This window comes from Manis pentadactyla, chromosome 4 (assembly GCF_030020395.1).
Source record: "Manis pentadactyla isolate mManPen7 chromosome 4, mManPen7.hap1, whole genome shotgun sequence".
NCBI lineage: Eukaryota > Metazoa > Chordata > Mammalia > Pholidota > Manidae > Manis > Manis pentadactyla.
The window spans coordinates 80,559,100-80,581,998 of NC_080022.1; the positions used below are offsets into that span (position 1 = coordinate 80,559,100).

A 22,899-nucleotide genomic window follows, 5' to 3' on the forward strand; every position below is an offset into this window, starting at 1 on the left:
CCCAGAATCTCTTCTCACACTGAATTACTGAGGACCCCAAAGAGCTGTTGTTCATGGGAGTTATATCTGCTGATGATACTAGAAATTAAACTGAGAAAATTTCAAAATATTTATTAATTAATATTATAAAAGTAAACCCACTATATGTTTACATAAAATGACATTTATATTTAAAATAAATGTTTTTCATAACAAGAATTTAGTGAGGAGAGTGACCCTGTCTTACAATTTTGCAAATGTAATGTTTAATGTTTGGCTTAGAGGACAGCTGAATTCTCATATTTATTCCTGCATCCAATATATTATGATATGTCTTAGTGGAAAAAATGAAGAAAGTCCATCCTCACACAGATATGTAATTGGAAAAGGGATGGGTATTTTAATAGACTTTCAAATAATTATGATCTTCTTTGATACCATGCCAAAACTCAACAAGTGATAGTTTCTTTTTCTTCTTCTTTTTTTTTTCAAGTGGTAGTTTCTTAAAGGTTAGTTGTAATGTGGAATCCTAAATCCATACATGCTACTTTGTGTATCTATCTTGCAGTTTGAATGAACCTTTCATCCGTATATGATTTTGTAATTACTACCTGGAAAATACTAGTTCGCTGAGATACAGATCTTCCAAATTTTGACGTATTTCATTATATTTTAAAAAATCACATTTGTTAATATCATCATTGATGTCACCAGAGGTTATTGGGAAGCATCAAGCTCATGGTGGAAAATACAAGTTTTCCAAAATTCTCATTTTCACTTAACTTTTCAATTGGCAGCTAACACTGTTAAATATTTTCCTTGAGCCTCATTTCATTCATTTTGGGCTGCCAAATACCAAGACCATATAGTCATGACCTGCAATTTTAACTCTCCATTTTTTTAGGTGCTCAAATATCATTCTTTCAGTAAAATATTTTTAGAATTTTGTCTAGGATCTGCTCCTCTCACCAGATTTTGCTATAAAATCCTTTTCTGTTCACCTCTGAAAGCTAAAATGTTCCTCTCTCCCTTTCTTCAGAGACGTACCCGGAAATTCTCTGAGCTGGTTTTCGCAAGATTGACCCCTCAAGCTTTCATAGGCAGGGGTGGGATAGCCAGCACAGACCAGACCAGCGCTGTGCCCGGCAGGCTCCTGAGGCAGCCCTGGTTGCAGTTCACAGCGTCCCCCTTCAGCAACGGGGGGCACCTTGAGGCAGGGTGGCCTGTGCTCTCCCATCCCGAGACCCTGGCACCTAGGAGCCTAGGGTGTTCTCTCAAATGTCCCCCACCTTGGATGTGCCCCCTGGGCTCCTGTTTGATTCTCCACTATGCAGAAGAGAAGGAAACTGGGAGGCACTGGTTAGGGATAATACTGACGTCGCTCTTGACCCTGCTCCCACATGAACTCTAGTCTGGGAGCCTTGTTCATTCTGTTTTGAGAGCACAGAGGAATCCAAGTGTCCTTCCATCCAAGCTCAGTGCTCCAAGGAGTTCTCCAGTGGGTTTCATTTTCTCCTCTTCCTTTTGAGAGCGGTGAGGAGGGAATACAAGGAAAGTATAATAAAACCGAGCTAGTATGTTACAAATCAAAAACCTTTAAAAATCATTGCTTTGGACCAAATTATATTTAAATGCAGAAGAGCTGTGTCTCCTTTCTCAGCCAGCCACCCGATCCCAGCTAACCAGAAAGAAGACATGAGCTTGGAAACACAGCACTTGGCCCTGTAGCCCCAGCCTCTAATTTGAAATAGAATATCTAATTATTCATACAAGACTGTGCAGCAAACACTCCTTAAACCACAAATTTATATTCCCCTACAGAGATCACTGGAACACAAACAGAGGAACTTGGCAATATCCACGAAAAGGTTTTTTAAAAAAAACTTTCTTTTTTTGCTTATGCCAGTTATACATCCCCACCCGTGGGAATCCATGATGTTATGTGCGTCTCTCTTTGCAGCTTGAGAGTCTGGCAGGCACCCACGGCCCCTCTGCCAGTCATGCTGCCCTGTGCTGCATGGGCCACAGGCCACAGCGAAGCAGCAGATCGAAACTGGGCTCCCCTGTTATTCTGTTCTTAAGTTTATTAAGTTTTAAATAACACCCTTGTGTTTACTCCAGTTAAATTATTCTTTAGTATCCCGCTTTCGTACTGAGGGATATCTAGCTGGGAGCCATGGAAATGACATATTTACTATTTAAGTTTGTTTCTCATCTGTAACCAGGTTAATAATTTCCTGCCTCTAAAAAGGACACTTGATCTGTAAGTGTTTGCTATTTTGAGTTAAAAGGTTCTCCGTTTAAATACACAAGGAAAATTTCAGACACAGATTTTTTTCTGCGTGGTTGGAATACAGATGTGGAAGGAAGTACTCTATGTCTGTCTTAAATTATAGAGAGTTTTAAATGAAGGAATGCTTAGTCTTTAAATATTATAGAATAAATTAATGGCTAACAGTGTTGCCAAACAAATGTCCTTTTGGATATAAGGAAGAATCATTTATAACGGGATGATTATTTCATGCAATGGAGGGATATGAAACACAGACCCAACTATTCCAGACTGAGCAGGATAAAGGCTCCCCAGAAACCCCATATACACTAGTAATTTCCAGAGTTGGCACACCTCCTTTGTATACATGTCATATGTTTGCATTCCAGCTCACTGCGTTATGCATTTATTTAGCATGATCTCTCCCTCTACAAGATGAACACCCGAAGGGCAGTGACATGGCTTCTTCATGCCCAGTATCTCCATAGGTCTTCCAATCACCCCCCACACACGACCATACAAGCATCTACAACATGCTATGCAGCAGGCCAGTGTGCGCAGTGGACACAGGAACCACAGCCAAAGGTTCTCCTCCCAGAGAGATTCAGGCAAGTGGGGAAAACAGATAAACAGACCCAACACAACTCAGGTGACTGAGAGTATCAGTGGGAGGGAAACAGCACAGAGGGGCCCTTCAGGTGACACGTGGGCTAAGGTTTGAGGACTCAGTAGGGACTCGTCCCTGGGAAGAAGCTGCTGAGTAGGTCGGGGTGAGAAATGCCCAGGCGATGACAGAAGCATGTGCAAACGTGTGGGGCGAGATAATGTGGCACATCTGGGGGACCACAGCGTTCACTACTTTCCACTCTAGTCCGGGCCACCGTCATCTCTCACTTGACCCCTCCAACACCCTCCCAGCTCCACAGTTTCCAGAGAAGCCAGGGTGATTCTTACTCAGGCTGCTCCCTGCTCCAAACCAGCTAATGGCTCCCATCCAATCAGGACAAAACCCTGAAGTTTCACCATGGCCTTCGAGACCCTGGTTGACATGACCCCTGCTAACTCCCAGGCCTCACTGGGTGGGCAGAATTCTAATGGTGTCCCTCACAGGACCCCATCCCCTGGTGAGTTACTCAAAGACACTGCTGTGAAGGGACTTTGCAGGTTTAATTAAAGTCGCAAGACAGGTGATGTTTAAGATATGGCAACTATTTCGCTGGACCCGACTTGAAGAGTGAGGAGGGTTTGACAAGACATGATGTCAGGAGTGGGCTTGTGACAGACCCACGACAAGGAACTCCGAGCAGTCGCTGGGATACGGGAGCTGCCGCAGCAGCCAACCAGGTGACGAGCTCTCAGTCCTCCAACTGCAGTGAATCTGAGCATGGAAGGAGATTCTCCCCCCGAGCCTCAGATGAAAATGCAGCCACTGACATCCTGAGTCTAAGACCCTGAAAGGAAAACCGAGCTGAGCTATGCAGAACCTGTGAGGAGCTCAGTGGGCATTAGGTCACCAAGCATGCAGTGAATTGTCACGCAGCAAATACTCACTAAGACATTCCTACTTATTCCACTCATTCGGTTCAAGCCATACTGACTTTTCTTTCTGTTGCTCAAACATGCCAAGCCAGCCCCTGCCTGCATGGTTTGGCATTTATTGTTTATTGGCCTGGAATATGCTCCCTGCAGACTCCCTGCCTCACATCATTCAGGTCCTTGCTCAAACATCACCCCCTCAGGGAGGCCTTCCTCAACCATTCTATCTAAATGAGCACCACCACTACTCTCCCCTTCTCTGGCTTTATTTTTTCTCCCACATTATCTGATATTTTATGAAATGTTTATTTGCTCATGGTCTGTCTTTCCCCCAGAATTACAATCCTGCAAGAATGGGGCTTTCTCTGCTCTATTCACCTTGGTATCCCCAGTGCTTTGCACATAGCAGTTGCCCAGGAACCATTTGGGACTGAACACAAGAACAACTAATAGCAGCCACGGCTGGGTGAAGCAGCAGGAGGGGTGGGGGGCTGGGGGCTGGGATGAAGAAGAGGCAGAGACAGATCATAAGGGCCCGGGATGCCAGGTCAACACATTTAGACTTTACCATGAAAGCAGTGGGGTTTGTTGAAGGGTCTTAAGGTGGAGAATAGCAGAGATTTGTGTTTTAGAAAAATCCCCCTACAACAGTGTGAACAACAGATTACTGGGGGGCAAGATGGAGTCAGGAGGATTGGGGGGACCAAAGGAGAGGATGCTGGGGGATCTGAGGGAGTGATGATGAGACCTGCGCGAGAGGGATGGGGGAGCAGGGGGCGGTGTACAGTTAGGGGACTTCTACAAGTGAGACTAGACAGATCTTGGTACATGGATGGATTTGGTGGGTGACAGGGAAGAGACAGGTAAGGACTCTCACTGAACTCTAAGGGAATGAAGCAGGCGACGCCTAGCACATGGTAGGGCCTCAACACAGTTGTTACGAACGAGCCAGCAAACATCGCTGCCTGAGCACCGCACTGTACTAACTTTTAAGATCATCAGGATCTGAAAATCTTCAGCTCATTACCACTCGTCATCCATGTTGGCAGTTCACATGTGTTTGCTGTCATTCAGCTACTGAATGTCTCACATAAGTTCTCCTACCTTTTCAACTAGTAATAAGTAACTTCCAGGAGGATCTTTCACATCCCTTAACTTATGAACAAACAAATCTTTCCCATCAGGTATGATGAAATAAAACAAACATGTAAGGGACTCCTTCACACCTGAGTTAGCTCAGGAAGGAAAAGCAGGGAACAGCAGAGCAAGGTGGCCGTGCAGATGCTGCACCCCCTCCCCCGCCCGATCTTATAAAGCCCTTCGGTCTTCTCCTCCCCCCACCCCAGGGAGCTGCCATGGCTGGTCTTTTTTGTGGGACTGCAAGCTCCATGAGCGCAGAGGCTACTTCTGTCTTGCTCATCAATGTATACTAAGCCCTTAGAACACTATTTGTCACATAGCAGCCAATTAATACACAAGCAAGGGCAAGATTGGATGAATAAAAACATAAGTCACAAATAATCACCCTTGTATTATATCTACACCAACCAAATAAGGCCTCTGAAAACTGTAAGTTCCTCCTATGGGACTTCCATTTGCTTAATATGGTAGACCAAATATTCTGAAAACTAAATGATAATTCACTTACAAATATAATTTTGCAAGTACACTGTTGAAGTCACAAGAAACACAGATACATAGACAAAACAGACACAGAAACTGAGAACAAATCAGTAACACAAAACATGAGCGACAATAACAAAAAGGTAAGGAAGAAAGTGTCCCCCACACCTCCTCAAGGCCTGAAGCCCTGCCCAACACCAAACCACCAGACTAGGACCACACCACCCCCTACAGAAAGGATGTGCTAAAAAACACCAGAAGCAGCATGCTGTAGCAAAGGGAACCAGGAAGGTGACCTACTGTCTCCACCACAAATTCTGATAGAAACAATAATGGCGGTAAGGATTTCTAACTGCAGGTCAGCCTTCATGTTAGTTGAGATTCAAATTTATACCACCTGCTTTGACGGGGAGTCCAAAACTAAGAGATTCAAGTGTCTGGTGGTGGTGCCATTAGTAAGGCAACAACATAAATCCCTTCTGGCAGAAAACTTTACCAATAGACTGCTGCTCAGGATAGCCACAAACTTGGTCAAGCATGGATTTCCTTTTGCAAATAAGCATTATGCAGGGAAATAAGCCCCAATGACTGAAAGTCAGCAGGAATAACAATTGATTGAGATCTCCAAAGACTTCAGGTAGTAGCATATCAGAGACAGGCTATAAAATAATTATGTATGATAAATTTTTAAAAATAAATAAAAGATAGAAACAAAAAGTGATCGAAGAGCAAATAGGCAGATACAAAAATAACCTATTGTGTTTTCTAGAAATGAGAAACTGATTAAAATATAGATATAAATATATAATCTTCTAAGAGTAGACATAACTGAAGAAAATATTTATTAATTTAATATAAATTTAATTAAGACAAATATATTAAAGAAATTACACAAGACATAGCACAGAGAGAAAAGGCAATGGAAAATACAAATGGTAGAATGAGAAGGCCTGTACATTTACCCAGAACTCTAAAAGGAGAGAATGGGAAAAAATAATAGTCAAAGTAATAATGATAGGAAATCTTCAAAATTAATGAAAGATACCAATTCTCAGATTCAGGCAGGCCAGTGAGTCCTATGTAGTGTAAACAAAAATAAATTCTCACCTAGAGGTGCTATAATGAAACTACAGAGCACCAAAAACAAAGATTTTAAAAGCAGCCAAAGGGCAAAGAAAGGCTGCCTCAGAGCAATGGTGCTCAGGCTGATGGCAGGTTTCCATCAGCCAAAAGGGAGTGTGAGAGCTTATAATTTCTTGCCCAGCAAAAGTACCAAGAATGAGGGTGAATAGGCAATTTTAGACAAACAAAAACTGAATACCCTTCAGGAAGAAGAAAAAGGATGCCAGAAGACCAGCTTAAGAGTTAAGAATGAATGACATGCAAAGAAACTGGTAAACACGTAGGTAAGTCCACACTGGTACAGATGTGTATAATAATGTCAATATCTAATTTGTGCAGTTAAAAAAAAAGGAAGCACTGGCAAAGATATGGAGAAATTGGAACCCTTGTGCATTGACAGGAATGTAAAAAATGGTACAGCTGCTATGGAAAACAGTATGGTGGTTCCTCAAAAAATTGAAAATAGAATACCCATATATCCAACAGTTCATTTCTGAGTACACATCCAAAAAGCACTGAAAGCAGGATTTCAAAGAGATATTTGTGCATACATGTCCATAGTAGCATTATTCACAGAAGCCAAAAGTGGAAGCCATCTGAGCATCCATCATGGATGAGTGAATAAAGAGAATGTAGCATACACACACAACGGAGTATTATTCAGTCCTAAAGAGTAAGGAAATTCTGACCATGCTATAACCTGGATGACCTTGAGGACTTTATGCTAAGTGAAATAAGCCAGTCATTATTTATATAAAAGGAAAGAAAGTAATATATAATTTCATTAATATGAGGTACCTAGGGTAGTCAAATTCATATAGGCAGAAAGAAGCAAGACTGGGGGCAGGTAGGGAGGAGCTGTCGTCTTAACGGGTACAGAGTTTCAGTTTCTGCAAGGCGAAGAGTTGGGGAGATTGGTTACACAACAGTGTGAATGCACTGAACATTACTGAGCTGCACACTGATGACTAAGACAGTAAATTTTAAATTATGCATGTTCTTACAATTTAAAAAAAAAGACAAACTAAAACATAGGGTAAATATGGGGAATAAACCAAGCAGGCAGCCATAGCCAGGGCTAGTGTTCAAAGGTCCTGAATTGCTCAGAAAGAAGTAAAGGTATTATTTTACTTTATGTTTCAAAAAGTAACCACTAAATGAAGAGGAGAGTATTTTTAAAAAGACAATACACAATAATGCAATTTTTAAAAACCTGTAAATTTTAAAAAAGATACAAATAGTACAAATGTACAGAATAAGAGGCAGCTATAAACCCACATATATGACTAAATCCAGTAACTGTTAACTGGGTTAAACTCACAAAACAGATTTTCAGAATATAGAATACAGTACATGTAGGATACAATTAAAGTGGGATTGTGAAGGAAAGTATAACCATAAATGCTTATTTCTAGAAGAGGAAGACTGCAATTAAGTGTCCAGCTTAAGTTAAGAGAACAGAATGTAAAGAAAATAGAACAACAGAGATAAAGGGAGCATAATTAAATAAAAAATAAAACACAATGATATAACAGGAAAGTAACAACAAAAGCCTGGCTCTTTGGGAGGCCTAATAAAACAAACCTCTGACATATGTAATCCAGGGGTAAAAAAGAGCAAAGGCATAAAACCATACAGAAATGAAAAGGCAGAATCACAGATAGATGGGAACATAGTAAGAGAATACTATGAACATCTTTATGTCAATAAATTCAAAAGCTTACAAAAAATGAACAAATGCCTAGAAAGATAACACTAAAACAGACTCAAAATGAAACAGAAAATTAAACAGTCCTATAACCATTTGAAAAACTGAATCAGTAGCTCAGTATCTTCCCACAGGCCTGGATGGTTTTATTATCCAAATTCTGTCAGACTTTGGAATTATTTGTTACTTGAAAATGATATCAACAAGAGACTTGAAAAAGATGATATTTTAACTTTGATTCCAAAAGCAGACAAAGTCAATAAAAGAAAGGAAAAGTATAGGCTAATCTCATACACAAAGAGATGTGAAAAAATCCTAAACAAAATATTGACAGACCAAATCCAAGAACACATAAAAATATATCATATCAAATTGGATTAACTGAAGGAATATAAGGTCACTTTAAAATGAGAGTAACTACTAATATAATTTACCACATTAAAGGAGAAAAATTATTTGGGACATCTAATTGATGGGGGAAAAGGTGTTTTTTTTAAAAAAAATCTTTTCATGATCTTGGCAGGAAAAAATAAACTCTTCACAAACTACAAATAGAAATCTTTCTTATACTGAGAAAGGGTATTTACCAAAAACCTCAGCGAACATCATTCTTAATTGTAAAGTATTAGAATCATTACCCAAACCAGTCAGAAACACAAGACAAGGACGTCCACTATTACTGCTTCTGTGCACTGCTGTCCTGCAAGTCCTAGCTAACACATTTCAATAAGCTGAAGAAATAAAGGTGTAAGAGTTGACAAAGGAAAAACAAAACTTTCATGATTCACAAATGATGACATCAGAACATGCAAAGAATCGACAGACCTTATAAGGAAGTAGGTGCCTGGATATGAAGCACTGTGCAAAAATCTTTCATTTAAAACTTACCAAGGACAGGGACTAGAGAGCTTGAATGTCTGGGATGGAGTTCTTGCTTTGTGGACGCTCAGTTATCACAAATGAACTCATTCCTAGAACATTTATTTGAAATGCAAGACAAGATGAGTGGGGCCAGTAGTAGGTTGAGTCTATTTAGCTGAAGTAGTGAAGCCAAGGAGGGACAAACACTGCCGCTAGGGGTCCACTGGTTTCCTGTTCTTAACAAACTCCTGCACCAGGGCACATCACACAATCAGCAAAGGTGAACCCACAGCTGGGAGAAAGTCTACCCTCCTTTGGGAACCTCGTGGCTGCGTCCCATCATCCCATCACAAGTGGGTATAGCCGTGGAACCTAGATCCTCCACCCTTCATTCTCCAACCTGAAGCTCCATAAGCATCTCAGAATCTTCACGGGGGAGCAATGGGGATATGAAGGGACTGGGGGAAGGAAGAGATGGCAACAGACTTTAAATCTACTAAGAGTTTGTGTTCACGAGACAAATTCCTTACTAGACCATGCTCTTTCAGGTAAGGTTAACATATGGGACAGTCTAGTTTTATATTTTATTCAATGGCATCCATGGTTCTAAGGCCCTGCCCACCTCACCAGCCCCATCTCCTCATCCTATTCCTTACACTCCCGCAAATCCAAACTATCTGAAATTCCCTGAGCCAAGAGGCCAGGAGTCCCCACATCCTGCACTCATTCTCACCTTCTCTGACCACTCTTTCCCCCACTCCCCACAACTCACACAATTAATAACATCTCCTCAGTACTCCTTTTTTAGGCATTACAAAACTTTATGATTATAATTCAGTGCAATATATATACTCTTGTTTATCTCACTTACTGGACTATGAGCTCACTGAGAACAAGGACCGAATTCTATTTTATTCACCTTTGTATCCCCAGGGCACAGTTGCTCAATAAATGTTGGTTTGAGTGAGTGAATGTGTGTGTGTGTGTGTGTGTGTGTGTGTGTGTCCTCTCTGCAGTGCAGAAGACCTAGGCCACAGCCCTTCCCTCCTATCACACTCCATGGTTCACCAAGGAAAGGTTAATGCTGGATGGCGAGAGGAAAATGAGAGAGATGCCATTCTTGACTCATGAAGGAGATGGTTAGCCACAGACTGTGACAGCCTCAGACAGAACGTCCTCAGCAATGGAACGTCACTGCCATCCCAGCCCCACTGAGACCAGATGCTTTCAAAGTGACACCAAGAAGCTGGCTGCTTCTGCTGAAAATGAATCTCTCTGGATGTTTGAAATGCCAGGGAGGAAGGTAATCAGGGAGATAACCCAGAGGACAGCGTTCACCACAGGGCCATTTCCATCTGCTCATGAAAAAAAGAGAAGATAATAGATGCTAAAACAGGGCTGGCTTGGTGAATGTTAAGATGCTGTCTCTTGGAAAAGTAGCAGCTAGTGTGTGATTAGATGGACAGGGTCTTTACTGATACTGGGAATCACATTAAAGTCCCAATACAGAGGTACTTTCTCACTCTAGGCAGGGGCACATTATGTGTATAGCCTTTATTAATTAAAAAAAGGATGTAGCTTTAAAAACAGAACTAAACACTTCTGAATGTACACTTCTTATAGTTTGTCTTATCACCTTGTAAAATAGTAAGAAATTCACTCTCTGACAACCCACAGTGTATCTATTGATCTGATTCATTAACATAAGTTTTACTAGTAGTTGACAGGATTAAGGCTGGTGCCTATTTAATGTTCTCCTCCTAGGGTTAACATGCGACACAAGAAGTTCCTCTTCACCAGTACAAAGAACCTTAGGGATGCACCTTAATGATTAAACCGACTGCTCTGCTTTAGAGCAGATGACTGGTCTAGACAGAAGCTCACCGCTCTGTAGTGGGGGAATTCATTTTCCATTTCTGCTGTCTAGAGCTAAGAACAATTCACCAGATGTGATCTGGGTGGCCAAGTGTGAGCACTTCCCTTGGTCTGAATATTACAATTCAGTTAATGCTCATACAATCACATTAGCTTCTTGGACAACCAGAGCACGTTGCTGATCAGCCTGAGGCTGCGGTCCAGAGCGCGGGCCCTGTCTCGCACATGGCCATCAGTCCAAACCCCATACTTTCTACTTTGGTTTCAGTGTCCAGTGCAAGTCTGCCTCACATGATGGTCTCACCCAATTAGATCTGCTCTGTTGTTTCAAATGCCAAGATCCTTTTTGGATCTCATTTTTGTTATTTTGACATATGAGCTATTCATCCAAGATTCACGTCACCCACCAATGTGACCCATGTCAGTATTGTTGTCTAAGTGATTTTTTAAAATTGGCTAGAATGGGCTAAGAGAAGGGTCGGTAAGGATCCAGCCCACAGCGTGCTGTGTGTTTTACAGTGGAGCCTGACTCTGTCACCCTGAGGACACCACCAGTGATTGGCGCTTGGTACACACCTCCTCGACGCTCCTTTAACCCCCAGACAAAGTAACCCCAGGAAAATAATTAATCTGGTATGACTTGCTTTTGGCAAAGCCCTGCTCATTACTAACAGTTGCTCTTTCCTTTGCCAAGTATTCACAATCAATGTCCTAATAATTCTTTCTGGAGTATTTCCTGAGTTCATGTCAATCTTATCATTTTATAGACTAATTTGATAAAATTCCTCTTTTGAAAATTGAAATACTCATCTGTCTGCATCTTTCCTGTAGCTCTCGGTTAGGTGTTCAGACAGTCTCAGCCTCTGCCTCCCTCAGACTCCTTGGGCATCACCTCATTTGGTGGCATCAGAGCCTTTTGTCACGGCATTTTCTACTCCAGGCTGGTAATCATCTTCCTTTACATTGCTCCTGCCCTTTCCAATCACAGTGGTCATTTCCTGGACACGCAAGCCCAAAAGAAGTTCAGCGGGTTGTTTTTGGTCTCATCCCCCTCTTTGGTCTTATTGTTCCAAACATAACTTCTGAAACCCCTTTTTGTCGCCCTCAGCACTTTCTATAATCCTCTGCTCACTCTGCACTCTTTCTTTACAGCCCAGCGCCACCCTCTGCTGTGGTCCACAGCTGCGTGGCCTGGCCTTTCCTGGGCCTGGGTCCAAGGCCAGGACAGCACAGAGGAGGCAGGCCCTGAGGGTGGGGTTATCTACAACGTGCAACATGCAATTACCCGGTCAAGGAGGAAAGGTCCCGTGACACCTGGAAAGCTACTAGGGTCAGAAGTCAAGAAAAGAAGAACTGCTGTTTGAACTAGTGGAGTGACACAAAGGGCCACACCATGGGGGAAGCTAGGTCAGCATCACTGAAGGGGAGAACAGGTGCTGGTGAGTCAGATGGTTGAGAAGGGGCATGCCTATCTCCAGGGCTGTGAACTCCTCAGATGGACAAAGTCTGGCTTGCCCCTGAATCTTCAGCACCTAACACAAATACTGGCACACAGCAGAAGTTCCATGTACTTGTGAGCGAGTTCATCGGAACAGCCCTGGCCCCTCTTGCCACACCGCATCCTGTAAACGAGTCAATCGGGGCTGGAGACAGTCCTTCACACACATTCTGAAACACAGGCGCTACCCGGACAGTCACATACTCCTTCTCCTCCAAATTATGGTCAACTTATCGCTTTTGGTTGTCCTGAACTGTCTTTCTTTCAGAGCCTCAGGCCATGGGAGCCTCTCTATCATTTCCCTCAACTGTAGGTATCTTCCTTCTTAAGGCCCAGCGTGGACAGCAGGTGAGACACACTTTCCTCCCCAGCTATCAGACACTCTAAGGTCTGGTTCTTTCCAAAACTCCTGCTCTTTTCATTTCAACAGCCAATTCCTGCTTCTGTGAGTCAGTTTCTATCTCATCTGAAAACACAGCAATGCCTGATTAATGTGTTCATGACATATATTAAAAGAATAGCAATTAAACCACCTCCTCAGGTAGGTTCCCTCATCATGTTAAAACAGCACCATTTAAATGGCCTACATGTTACACTATGGTGAGTCTATACAGGAATCTAAGACTAATACAAAGTGGTCCTAGGTGATAAACACCTGATGCAGTCATGGGTTAACTTGTGCTCAGCAGAATTCTGGTGGCAACATTAAGCAAAAAGCCACTGTTGAAACCTTAACTTGGCAGCGGTCAGTCAAAATGAATAGAGTAAGAACAAGAACGCCCGGATCAAGGCCAGTATGTCTCTTGGCAGGCACAGAGGGTCTGGCATCAGTGAATCATCCGGCTTCAGGCTGTCGAAGCCCAAACACAGCACTTTTGATAAAAGCAGATGCTTTGTTTGGCTGGCATCTGTTGCCCTTCCTCACAACCACCAGCCCCATGCACCCCACCCCCAGCTGCTCCCCAGCCCCTTCTAAAGGAATGTGTTTGTAAAGGTTCCTTCTCAACTAATTCAAAGGCAGAATAAAAGTGCTGTGATTTGATATAATGTCCCCAAGACTTCTAAAAGGAAAGATTTCACCTGGCCAAACAGGAATGCTGCCTCGAACTGTCTTCAAGGGCAAGTACCCGTCCTCAAGGTAGCTGCTCACCAAAACCTTGTACAGGAGGTGTCAGCCCTCAGGCAAAGCCTGCAGGACAGCTGCAGTCATCCATATACCTCCTCTGCCCCTTGAATTGGGGACCCTGTGGGATCCAGTAGGGAAGGAACCGTAGGAGTACAGTCACCATGCTGCAGACACAGGCCCACAGGGAGGTGGCCCTGGGGACATGTCTGCTTTAATTAAGGCAAAAATGTTTTATAGAAAGAACCAAGTAATGAAAAAAAGTGCTTTGATTTATTACATGCTTAAAAGATTAGATGTTTTCCTATTGAATTTTGTTTCCAACCTGAAAACAAAAACAAAAACCTTCCTACAAAACAAAGCCCATCCCTGCACACTCCTTCCTCCTTTCTCTGCTCCCCACCAAATCAAAAGTCCCAGCATCCCTGCCCTTTGTGCTTTACACTGATCTCTGCCTTGGTGACAGCATCCATTTCCATGGCTTTAATTTCACTTCTATGCAAACTCCTAACTTTATAACTTTTAGCCCAGACCTCTCTCCAGGACTCCAGGCTCCTAATGTGAATTGGCTGGTTAATACCATCACTGCATGAATCTCTAATTCGGCACACCCCAAACTGCAGCCTCAAGTCCCTGCACCCTCCTCCGAGGAAAAGCCACCAAACCAAGAGGAAGCCCTGCTCCTCTCGCAATCCCCAATCTCAGTCAATGCCCCGCACCCCATGCACCCAGCTGTCCCAGCTGTGCTTGACTGTCCCTCTCCTTCAGCCCACTTACCCCTCAGGAAGACTGGCAGACTCCACCTGCAACACAGACCCTGTATCCACCCACTCCCTTCTCCAACACTTCCCTTATGCAGACCCCCACCTGCTCCCTGTACTTCTGCAACCATCTCCTGCCTTCCCTACAGCCCCTCTTCTCTTACCAATCACTTCCCCACTGAGACCAAATAATCTCCTGAAAACTGAATCATGTCATGTTATATTCTCTTACTTTTCAAGGCTTCCCTTTGCCCTACGGTGCAAACCTAAACTCCTTACCCCAGTCTAGACTAGAGCTGCTCAATAAAAATACAGTGTGAAAAAGAGATGTCATTCACAATTTTCTGGTAGCCAACTAAAAAGAAATCGTTTTATTTCTAAAATTAAAAAAAAATTTAATTTTAAATATTTATCATTTAAATTAAAAAAAATTTTTTTAATATTTTTAAAATTATCATTTTAATACCCAATAACACAAAAAAAGTATTAATAAAGTATTTTATGTTCTCTTTTTATATTAAATGTTCACACGTCACCTTCCCCAGACAGGCACTCCCTCCAGCCAATCTGAAGAACTCAGAGCTCTGAAATGCTACTTTCTTGTATCTCCTCATTTTGTGGTCCTGTATCTGTTGATGCGTTTGTCTGCATGCCCCCTAATCTGGGCACTGTCTAAGGACAGGATCCACATATGTTTCGTTCTCCCTGGGTACTTGGTACCCAGCACAATGCCTGGTGCAAAACAAGCCCAGTGAATAGTCACTGAAGAATAAACAGCAAAGACACTGACATTAAGTACAAGAAGAAGTGGGCAAGAGCTGGGCCAGTCCACGGAAGACAGGACCGTGTCTTGGTACCGTGGTGTGCTGATGTTCTGGAGCATTGTGAGGCTGTTACACCTGTGCCCATGAGTGGTGGCCAACATGCACTGCTGCCGGGCAGCTCCAGGCAGACCCAGATACAGGGATTCCAGCCAGACACTGTCAACACATGGGAGCCTTTCTCCCACAGAAGCTGCAGGCACTGAACCTGATCTCAGGTTACACACGGGGTTTAGGAGCCTCCCAGCTCCAGACTTCTAAAAGGAAGAACGGAAGCCATCTGAGCCCCTTCTCTATGCCAGGTTCTGTGCTAGGCGTCCTTACATGGAACTGTATTTGAATTTACAGGTACTTTTTGAGGATGTGGAGATTCAGAAGGGTAAAGTAACGTAGGCAAGGTCACAAAGCTACTGGGCCTGGTCGCTGGAATGAACGTCAAGGTCACCAGCAGCTTTGTTATCCGTGGTTACATCTGCATCCCAGCAAAGGTGCCAGCAGCTTTCAGGCTCAGGCTGGCAGGACAGAACGGCAGTACCAGGTGGGGGCCAAGGGCAAGGACGTCTTCTGAGGCCCCTAGAAGGCAGCACCAGGCTCAGGCATGGAAGTCAGAGTGTTGATATTTGGCTTCATATTTAGTGACCAGTGAATTTTTACAGCAGTCCTCAGATGCGGGTATTTTCCACCTGCATTTTGTAGTTTACAACTGGCCCTAGTTCACACACCTAAGTGGACAAACAGGAACCCAATGGAGGCCCCGGGGTTACATGCCTGTGTATCCTCCTCCTCTCCACTGGGGGTGCTATCTTCCCTTTCGGTGACTATGTTTGCAGGTGAATATGGAACCACAGATAATCCACTGCTGTCAATTACAGAAGGTTTCTCAGACTTCTGTAAATTTGCAAGTAACAGCACAACCCTTAAAACTAGAAGACCCTAAGTGCTTGTCTTTGTGGCCTTTGTAGTCTCTACAGCTAGTCTCTAAGGGACAGACTGGGTGGTGATAGCATTAAAAGCTGTCACCAGCAGGGTGGCTGTGCCTGAGGGCTTATCAGTCCTGGGGCTCCAGCCCAGACCCCTGAAGGCAGTCTCTTTACAACCAACAATAGCAGCTACAACTTCTCCAGCTTGCATCTTCCAGCCCTACTGGGATGGCTCCCTAATCCACATGTGATACGAACATGGATAATCTGTAACTGCATAACACCTTCTGTTTACAATACACTTTAACATATACTGAGGGGTGGAAAAAACTCTGTTTCCGCCTCTCAGAAGACTAAAAAATGCCCTTTCCCAAACAGCATGTAAGAGACCTGAAAAAACATGATTTGAAGCAGATCTGTCTGAGGTTGGGGGGAGAGATGTTGAGCAGCTCCACTCAACAAGGACTGCTTTGTGTAATTCTCTGAGCATTTTCTTGGTTGTGGTCTGCAATCAGTTTTAAAAAATTTCTTTAGTTCTCCCCAGAACAGCTGAGAATGCACAGATCCAAGCCTTTAGGTTCAAATCATCCCTGTCAGTAGAGGATTTGGGACTACTGTCAGGCAGCTGGTAAACCTGAGGGCATTTCCCTGTCTCTGTGCTTCCTCAGCCCTGGGGGCCGCAGGATGCCCTGCAGGGGCTGAGCTCCCCTCTGACCCAGCTGCCCCTGGCCTCAGCACACCAGGGGCCACCAGCGCCTGGACACGTGCCACTCCTCAGAACCCATCAACCTGTCCCCAGAAGCTGCATTCAGACACCAAAGGACATTTCAAGATGTTAGGGGAAAAAACTCAACTTGAAATTCTAAAAAGTAAACTTCAGTGTGTGAACTATTACTTTCCAGAGACATTCCTGGCTGTCAAACCATTGCCATTCTGCTAACTGAATCAATGTATCTTCTATTAAGTAGAATCTATTAATTTAGTAAATACATTTTTTTCAACTTTAAACCCAACTTTTCCTCTATGCATGAAAAGCTTCCAATTTGAGGACAGCAGACACATCCATGTATAAAGAAAATGCAGATGTTTGCATGTGGACCTTCATGCTGTAGATCCTTCAGATTAACTTTGAGCTAAAGGCTGATTTATTTGCATATCTGAGGGAACAGCTTGGTTTGGTAAAGAGAAAGCAGTAACTATAGAACTTGGTGGTTCTGAAGAGGAACAAATGAAACAATCTTTCAGATGAGGGCACTGACACAGCACAGAGTTAGGTCTTTAAATACATGTTTAGAGAGGGGTCTGCACAGATCCTGTGCTTTACAGTTCTGCTTCACCATTGAAGAGCTGACACTGTGACAAGGTCGGTTACTCACTGCCTGGGAAAGTACACTGGGTTTTAACGTGGGATAATTCCACAGACTTTCTGGCCCCCATCAGTTAAAACACTTGTGACTAGTCAGTCAGCTCCTCTCATGCGAACTAATGAAACATTACATTGTCCCACCACATGCTCCCGCAGCACAAGGGGCAGAAGGAATTAGGCACCCAGCAGCTGTTCCAAGGAATGCATGCCTCCATGTACCCACAAGCAGGAAAAGGTCCCAGCACGGTCCCCAAGCACAGGTCCTTCAGCCATCCCAGTAACAGACATCTCAACAACAGGAACCGGTTGCCTCTCAGCCCAAGGAAGGTCCCAGATTCAAATAAAAATTCACCCTTGAAGATAAACGAGTCAAAGGGACACCAGCCAAACAACACTAATGTCAGGAGGAAATCCTGTCTGCAGCCTTCTCAGAGAAGCCTTGCCCCCCTGTGGAACAAAGGCTCCTTCTGTGACAGCAAGCAGCAGGTTGTAGAGTGCCCTGGCTGCTCGCTCTGGCCACCTTTCAAAACCACAAGTTCATCCAAGGGCAGCCAGGACAACAGCTAGACCAAGAGATACGGTCCCCAAATGAGGCCAATGCCCCTTCCAGGCCTGCCTTCGGCCTGGCTCTTGGCAGCAGAGGCTCCATTCTCCTCAACGGGATGTCCAAGTGCTGGGTTCAGACTCCACGGGCCAAAGCTTTCCATGCCAGATGATAGCTCAGAGGATGCCCACAGCAGGCACCAAACTCGGGAGGCTGTGCAGCACAGTGTCTGGGGAGGACCCTGTAGTACTTTCTAGGTTGTAATCCTTTCTTGGTCACCCACTCAGTCTGCTTAATAAACAGATCATTAGGGCCTGACCTCCGTTGCCTCAATATTCCTGAACCATTGTCTTGACTGTAAATGATGACACAACAATAGTGATGATGCTTGTGATAAAACCCTGCTGTGTCTCTCACACAGGATCACGATGCTCAAATAAGATAATTTATGAATGTATCTTTTAAGATACTTTAAAACTATAAAATGTAGGAAATAATAATGCATGTGAATTTGACACAAGTTTATATGACAGCTTAACGCAAATTTTTAGGTCAAAGGGGAGACTTCGTCTGCTTTGCCTGGGGCCTCTCACAGGGTGGATATTCAGGTAATATTCAATTCTAAATAAAGGTAACTTTTTAATGATAGATAAGATAAACATATTTCTTGGGAAACTAGCAAACTTATAACTTATCAGGGTATTTCACAAGACAAAGAGGGGCTGTCTGGAGGGTTTCCCTCTCAGCACAGGGCAAGTGGGCTAGTACAGGAAGAGGGGCCACGGACTCTCAGCGATGGCCCCACTACCATCGTGCCAACACCAAATGTGATAAAATGGAAGGTTTTCAGACTTGACATCTGGGCACATCACTTAGTTGAAATTAACCCCTGAATTCACCATGAAAAACACAAGTAAGGCCAAAAATGTTTACCTGAAACAAGTGCCCCCAAATCAATAATTTTGCTGCAGACAGACCTAAGAAGTCTAGGTCCCCAGAGACAGACATCTAGTCTCACTTTAAAACACACATGGCTCCCAGTTTCCAGTGGTGAGTGAGCTGGAGTGGCGGGCAGTGGGTGCATTCACGGCTCCTGTGGGCGCTGGGGCTGTGTTAGGGACAGAAATGCTATTTCCCTCTCAGGGTGGTTCTTCTGGCCCATCAGGCAAAACCGCCTTCTCTGGAGCCTCAGGTTCTCATTCATTCCTCTGTCCTTAGCTTTTCAAATGCACAAACTTTATTTGTTGATACTGTATAGCTTGCTCCAAAAAGGAATTGAGACAGCTCATAATCTTATTAGGGATACTTAAAAAGATAAAGAAAAAAAAAAGAATATAAGATACTTTGGGCTCCTCAGAATTGGGACTGCTGCAGGATATTTTTTTAATGTGTTAGCTAAATAAAATATATTAATAATGAAACTGGGGAGCAGGGAAAGGGGACTCTATATGATCCTTTGACACACAACCACATGCCTTCTCACTCAGCATAATTTTGTAGGCTACGCATCTGTCACTTCCTGTATTCATCTTTAACAATAAGATATTTTAAGAGAAAGAAAAAAGATGTGAATTTGGATGAATGTAGTTCTGAATCATAAACAAACATAAACCACCACGGCTTGTTAAGTCTTCCACAGCCTGGACTTCAAACTCAGGACTTGCGCCCACCCCCTGATAAGATCTTTTACAGAGGTCTGACCTCTGTTCAAGTCTGTTTTCAAATCAAAAAGCTTTGAACTCCTGGCAAGTTGACAGCTTGGACCTTGGGTGTTTATCAAGAACTTCCTTAAGATAGGAAGGGTGACTCCATTACCACCCCCAGCCCCCAGAATTTCCCCTTGTAAGGGCTGCCACCAGCCAGGACCTTCGAACTTCACAAAGAAATGAGTCTGTGAATTGTCTTTATGTGATGCATAGTAGATATCGAGCTCAATACAGAGTTGAACTTAATAAACAAAAAGCAGCTACAATAAGCCAGGCAACAGTTGGTTCTGGCTCCACATTGTGCAGTGTGACAGTCACGCTTATTTTTGGCTGACTAGAAGTTATTTTTCTTTGTAGCCTCGTGGCCTTCATGAAAGAGAGCAATGATGGCTCCCCCTGCTGCGTCCCGCCCTGTCAAGTGCACATGATGCAATGTTAACTGCACTGTGCCAGGTGCACACTTCCACATTTACCTGTTTCATCACTAGGCACCCCACCAGCTCTCTGAGCTGGGAGGTCACCCACCTACATTCTGCAGAGTATGTATAGGGCATTCTAATCCTAGGACACCCTGGAGGAACTTTCCAGTCTCATGTCAGAAACATTTCAGAGTTCTCCAGTGCTTTCTACAAAGACTATCTGGACCTCCACTTAGTTTCTTCCTGTACTACCCCAACTACACAGCAAAACTAATTCTGAGCTCTTGCCTGCCTAGCCCTCTCCCAACATCTACACTGTTCTCCTAACTCACTACACTCTAGCCCCCAGGCCACTCCCGGTTTGTTTTGGGCTTTTTGCATAGGACAGACTTGCTCCCATCTCAAGCCCTTTGCACTTCTCCTCCTGATGCCTGGAACAGCCTTCCACTGGTCCTTTCCATAGCTGCCCTCTCTCGTTGTGTGTATCTTAGCTTAAATGTCACCTCCTTAGAGATGTTCACCCTACAAAGATACCACCACAGTAAATCTCCAGCATTGCGCTGTGTCCTTTATAGCACTCCTGTAATCTGCAATTGTCTTGTTTATTTAATGAAATTTATTACCTTGGTCCTCCACTAGAATGTTGCTCTGGCAGGGCACCATTTGAGATGCCCCATGGCTATCCTGTTAGTTCACATATTTCCCCTCTCTGTAAAAGGGCTAGAGTAGATTTCTGGATTGATTTGGCTGCTAGAATGTCTTCAACGTTGGACCTGCCCTTCAGTTAAGATACTCAGAGGAACTGGGCAGAATTTTCCTGGTGAAGCACTGGTACTTATAAAATCAACATGCTGTAACTAATGTAAATGCTCAATACATAAGTATTGAACAAATCAATGAGCTAGGATCCAAGTGGCTTTCTTTGCTACAGGGTTGGACAAAAAGACAGGCACCAGTAGAGATGACAGAAGAAACCACCCCCTTCTTTGCCGGAATGCATACAGGTTGCTTATCTTCCCCAACAGGAAAAGGAGTGCAGAGTTTCTAAAGCAGCTCTAACAAGCAGATACCAATGACAGCCATGCCCACTACAAACCCAGAGAAGAAGCCCTTGTAACTGTAAGGCTTATTTACCCAGGTCTCTGGTGGAGAGAAGGAGAAATCAATTCTTGTTCTAAAGTATCCTGAAGCTGAGCCGATGATGCACACATACAAAAATTGTGTTTCAGCACGTCGACAACTACCTACCAGGAGATGCAGGTCCTACTTGTAGACATCCTGGCATCTCTACTGAAGTGGATGGACATAGTTTGTACTGTATTTCCTTTTGAAGGACTTAGTGATATAGGAAGTTGGCTTTAAAATGCTCTGAAATATTAGGTGATATTAAGAAATGGTTAATTTTTTTTTACATGTTATAGTTTTTTAGAGTGTGGTTGTATTTTTTAAAAATAAGAATCCTTATCTTTGAAAGACACATACCAAAATATTTACAGATAAAATAAAATGAGGTCTGAGATTTGCTTTAAAATAATAGCAGAGAAAGGAAAGTGGGTGGGAACACAGCCAAAGCAGGCCTCACCATGAGCTGATAACTCTTGAAGCTAGGTGATGGGTCCATTACACTATTTGCTCTACTTTGCACATGTTTGATATTTTCCCTAATAAAAAGACTTTTTTAAGAAGCCCTTTACGACAAGTCATTTTCACTTGTGGAATTGAAGAAATTACCTGAAGGTGAAGATTTCACCCTTCCAGTCTTGCAGTGGGTGCTCCTGGATGATGTCCTGGGTCAGAGGGGAGTTCTGCCATGGGGATTTGGAATGGGGGAGGGTAGCCATGTGACTAAAGTTATCATAGGACCTTATGGGAGGGGGGCCCTTTTTCTTCCGTGGAAGGGTGCCGTGTATAGACACATCTTGATAGGCGTCTGTGCGATGCTCAGTGAGAGGTGACTTGCTGCTCAGAAGGTCCATGGACGAGGCCAGGGGGAACTGGTGATTCACTGGCATGTTTCTGGGAAGGCTTGCAAATTTTCCCGCAGCCATGATTTTCAACTCTAAGGGGGAAAGAAAAGAGTGCAGGTATAAGTCGAAGATAATCACAAGAACTGACTCCTTACTTATAAAAGGAAGTGGAAATACACTGCATAACAACTAAAATGTTAAGGGAGGACTAAAAGACAAACATTGAATGGCTAGTGAAACTTAATATGAATAGGAAGTTTACTCATCTCCTTTTTCTGATTCTATAGAGAATGAATATCTTCTAGGTTGGCAGCAGATGTGTAAGTGGAAAAGGGCAAACACATTTCAGAGACTTTGGAGGCACATGAGCCCTCTTATTATTTCAGATGACTGAAGCTGATGGAAATGCATGACTAACAAAAAAGATTCCTGAGGAAGGACTCAAGGTTTCAGTAGTAAATGTATTAGAGAAAATGTTATAAATATGTTAGATAATTAGCCCATGTATTTCCATTGCCCTGCAAATAAATGATAAGAACAGGTGGAGATTACTGGAATTCCTTAGCTGCTAGAATGCCTTAGTGCCAGATCAGCCTCTCTGCTGTGCTACCCAGAGTAATGGGGCAGAATTTTTCTAGCAAAGACCTGGTGCTTATAAATAAATCAATATAGTCTAATTAATGAAGACAGGCCAGGGTCAGGGGTTAGGAGGTGGGTCACTCCTCCATACATCAGTGGGCTCAGCTGAGGAAGAAAGCCACTGGGGTTGGGCTCCTGATATATTGCCTCCCAGAGCGG

At 43.4% G+C, this 22,899-nt stretch overlaps 1 protein-coding gene across 3 annotated transcripts in view; it reads right to left on the reverse strand.

Annotated features, from left to right (window-relative positions):
- BCAR3 (BCAR3 adaptor protein, NSP family member) overlaps positions 1-22,899 on the reverse strand; it is a 114,438-nt gene that overhangs the window by 84,127 nt on the left and 7,412 nt on the right. For all 3 annotated transcript variants that reach the window (XM_036906519.2, XM_036906520.2, XM_036906518.2), the window contains exon 2: positions 21,866-22,193. In XM_036906519.2, coding sequence (XP_036762414.2) covers positions 21,866-22,182 — 317 coding nt within the window. In that variant the 5' untranslated portion in view covers positions 22,183-22,193. The remainder of the gene's footprint in view (positions 1-21,865; positions 22,194-22,899) is intronic.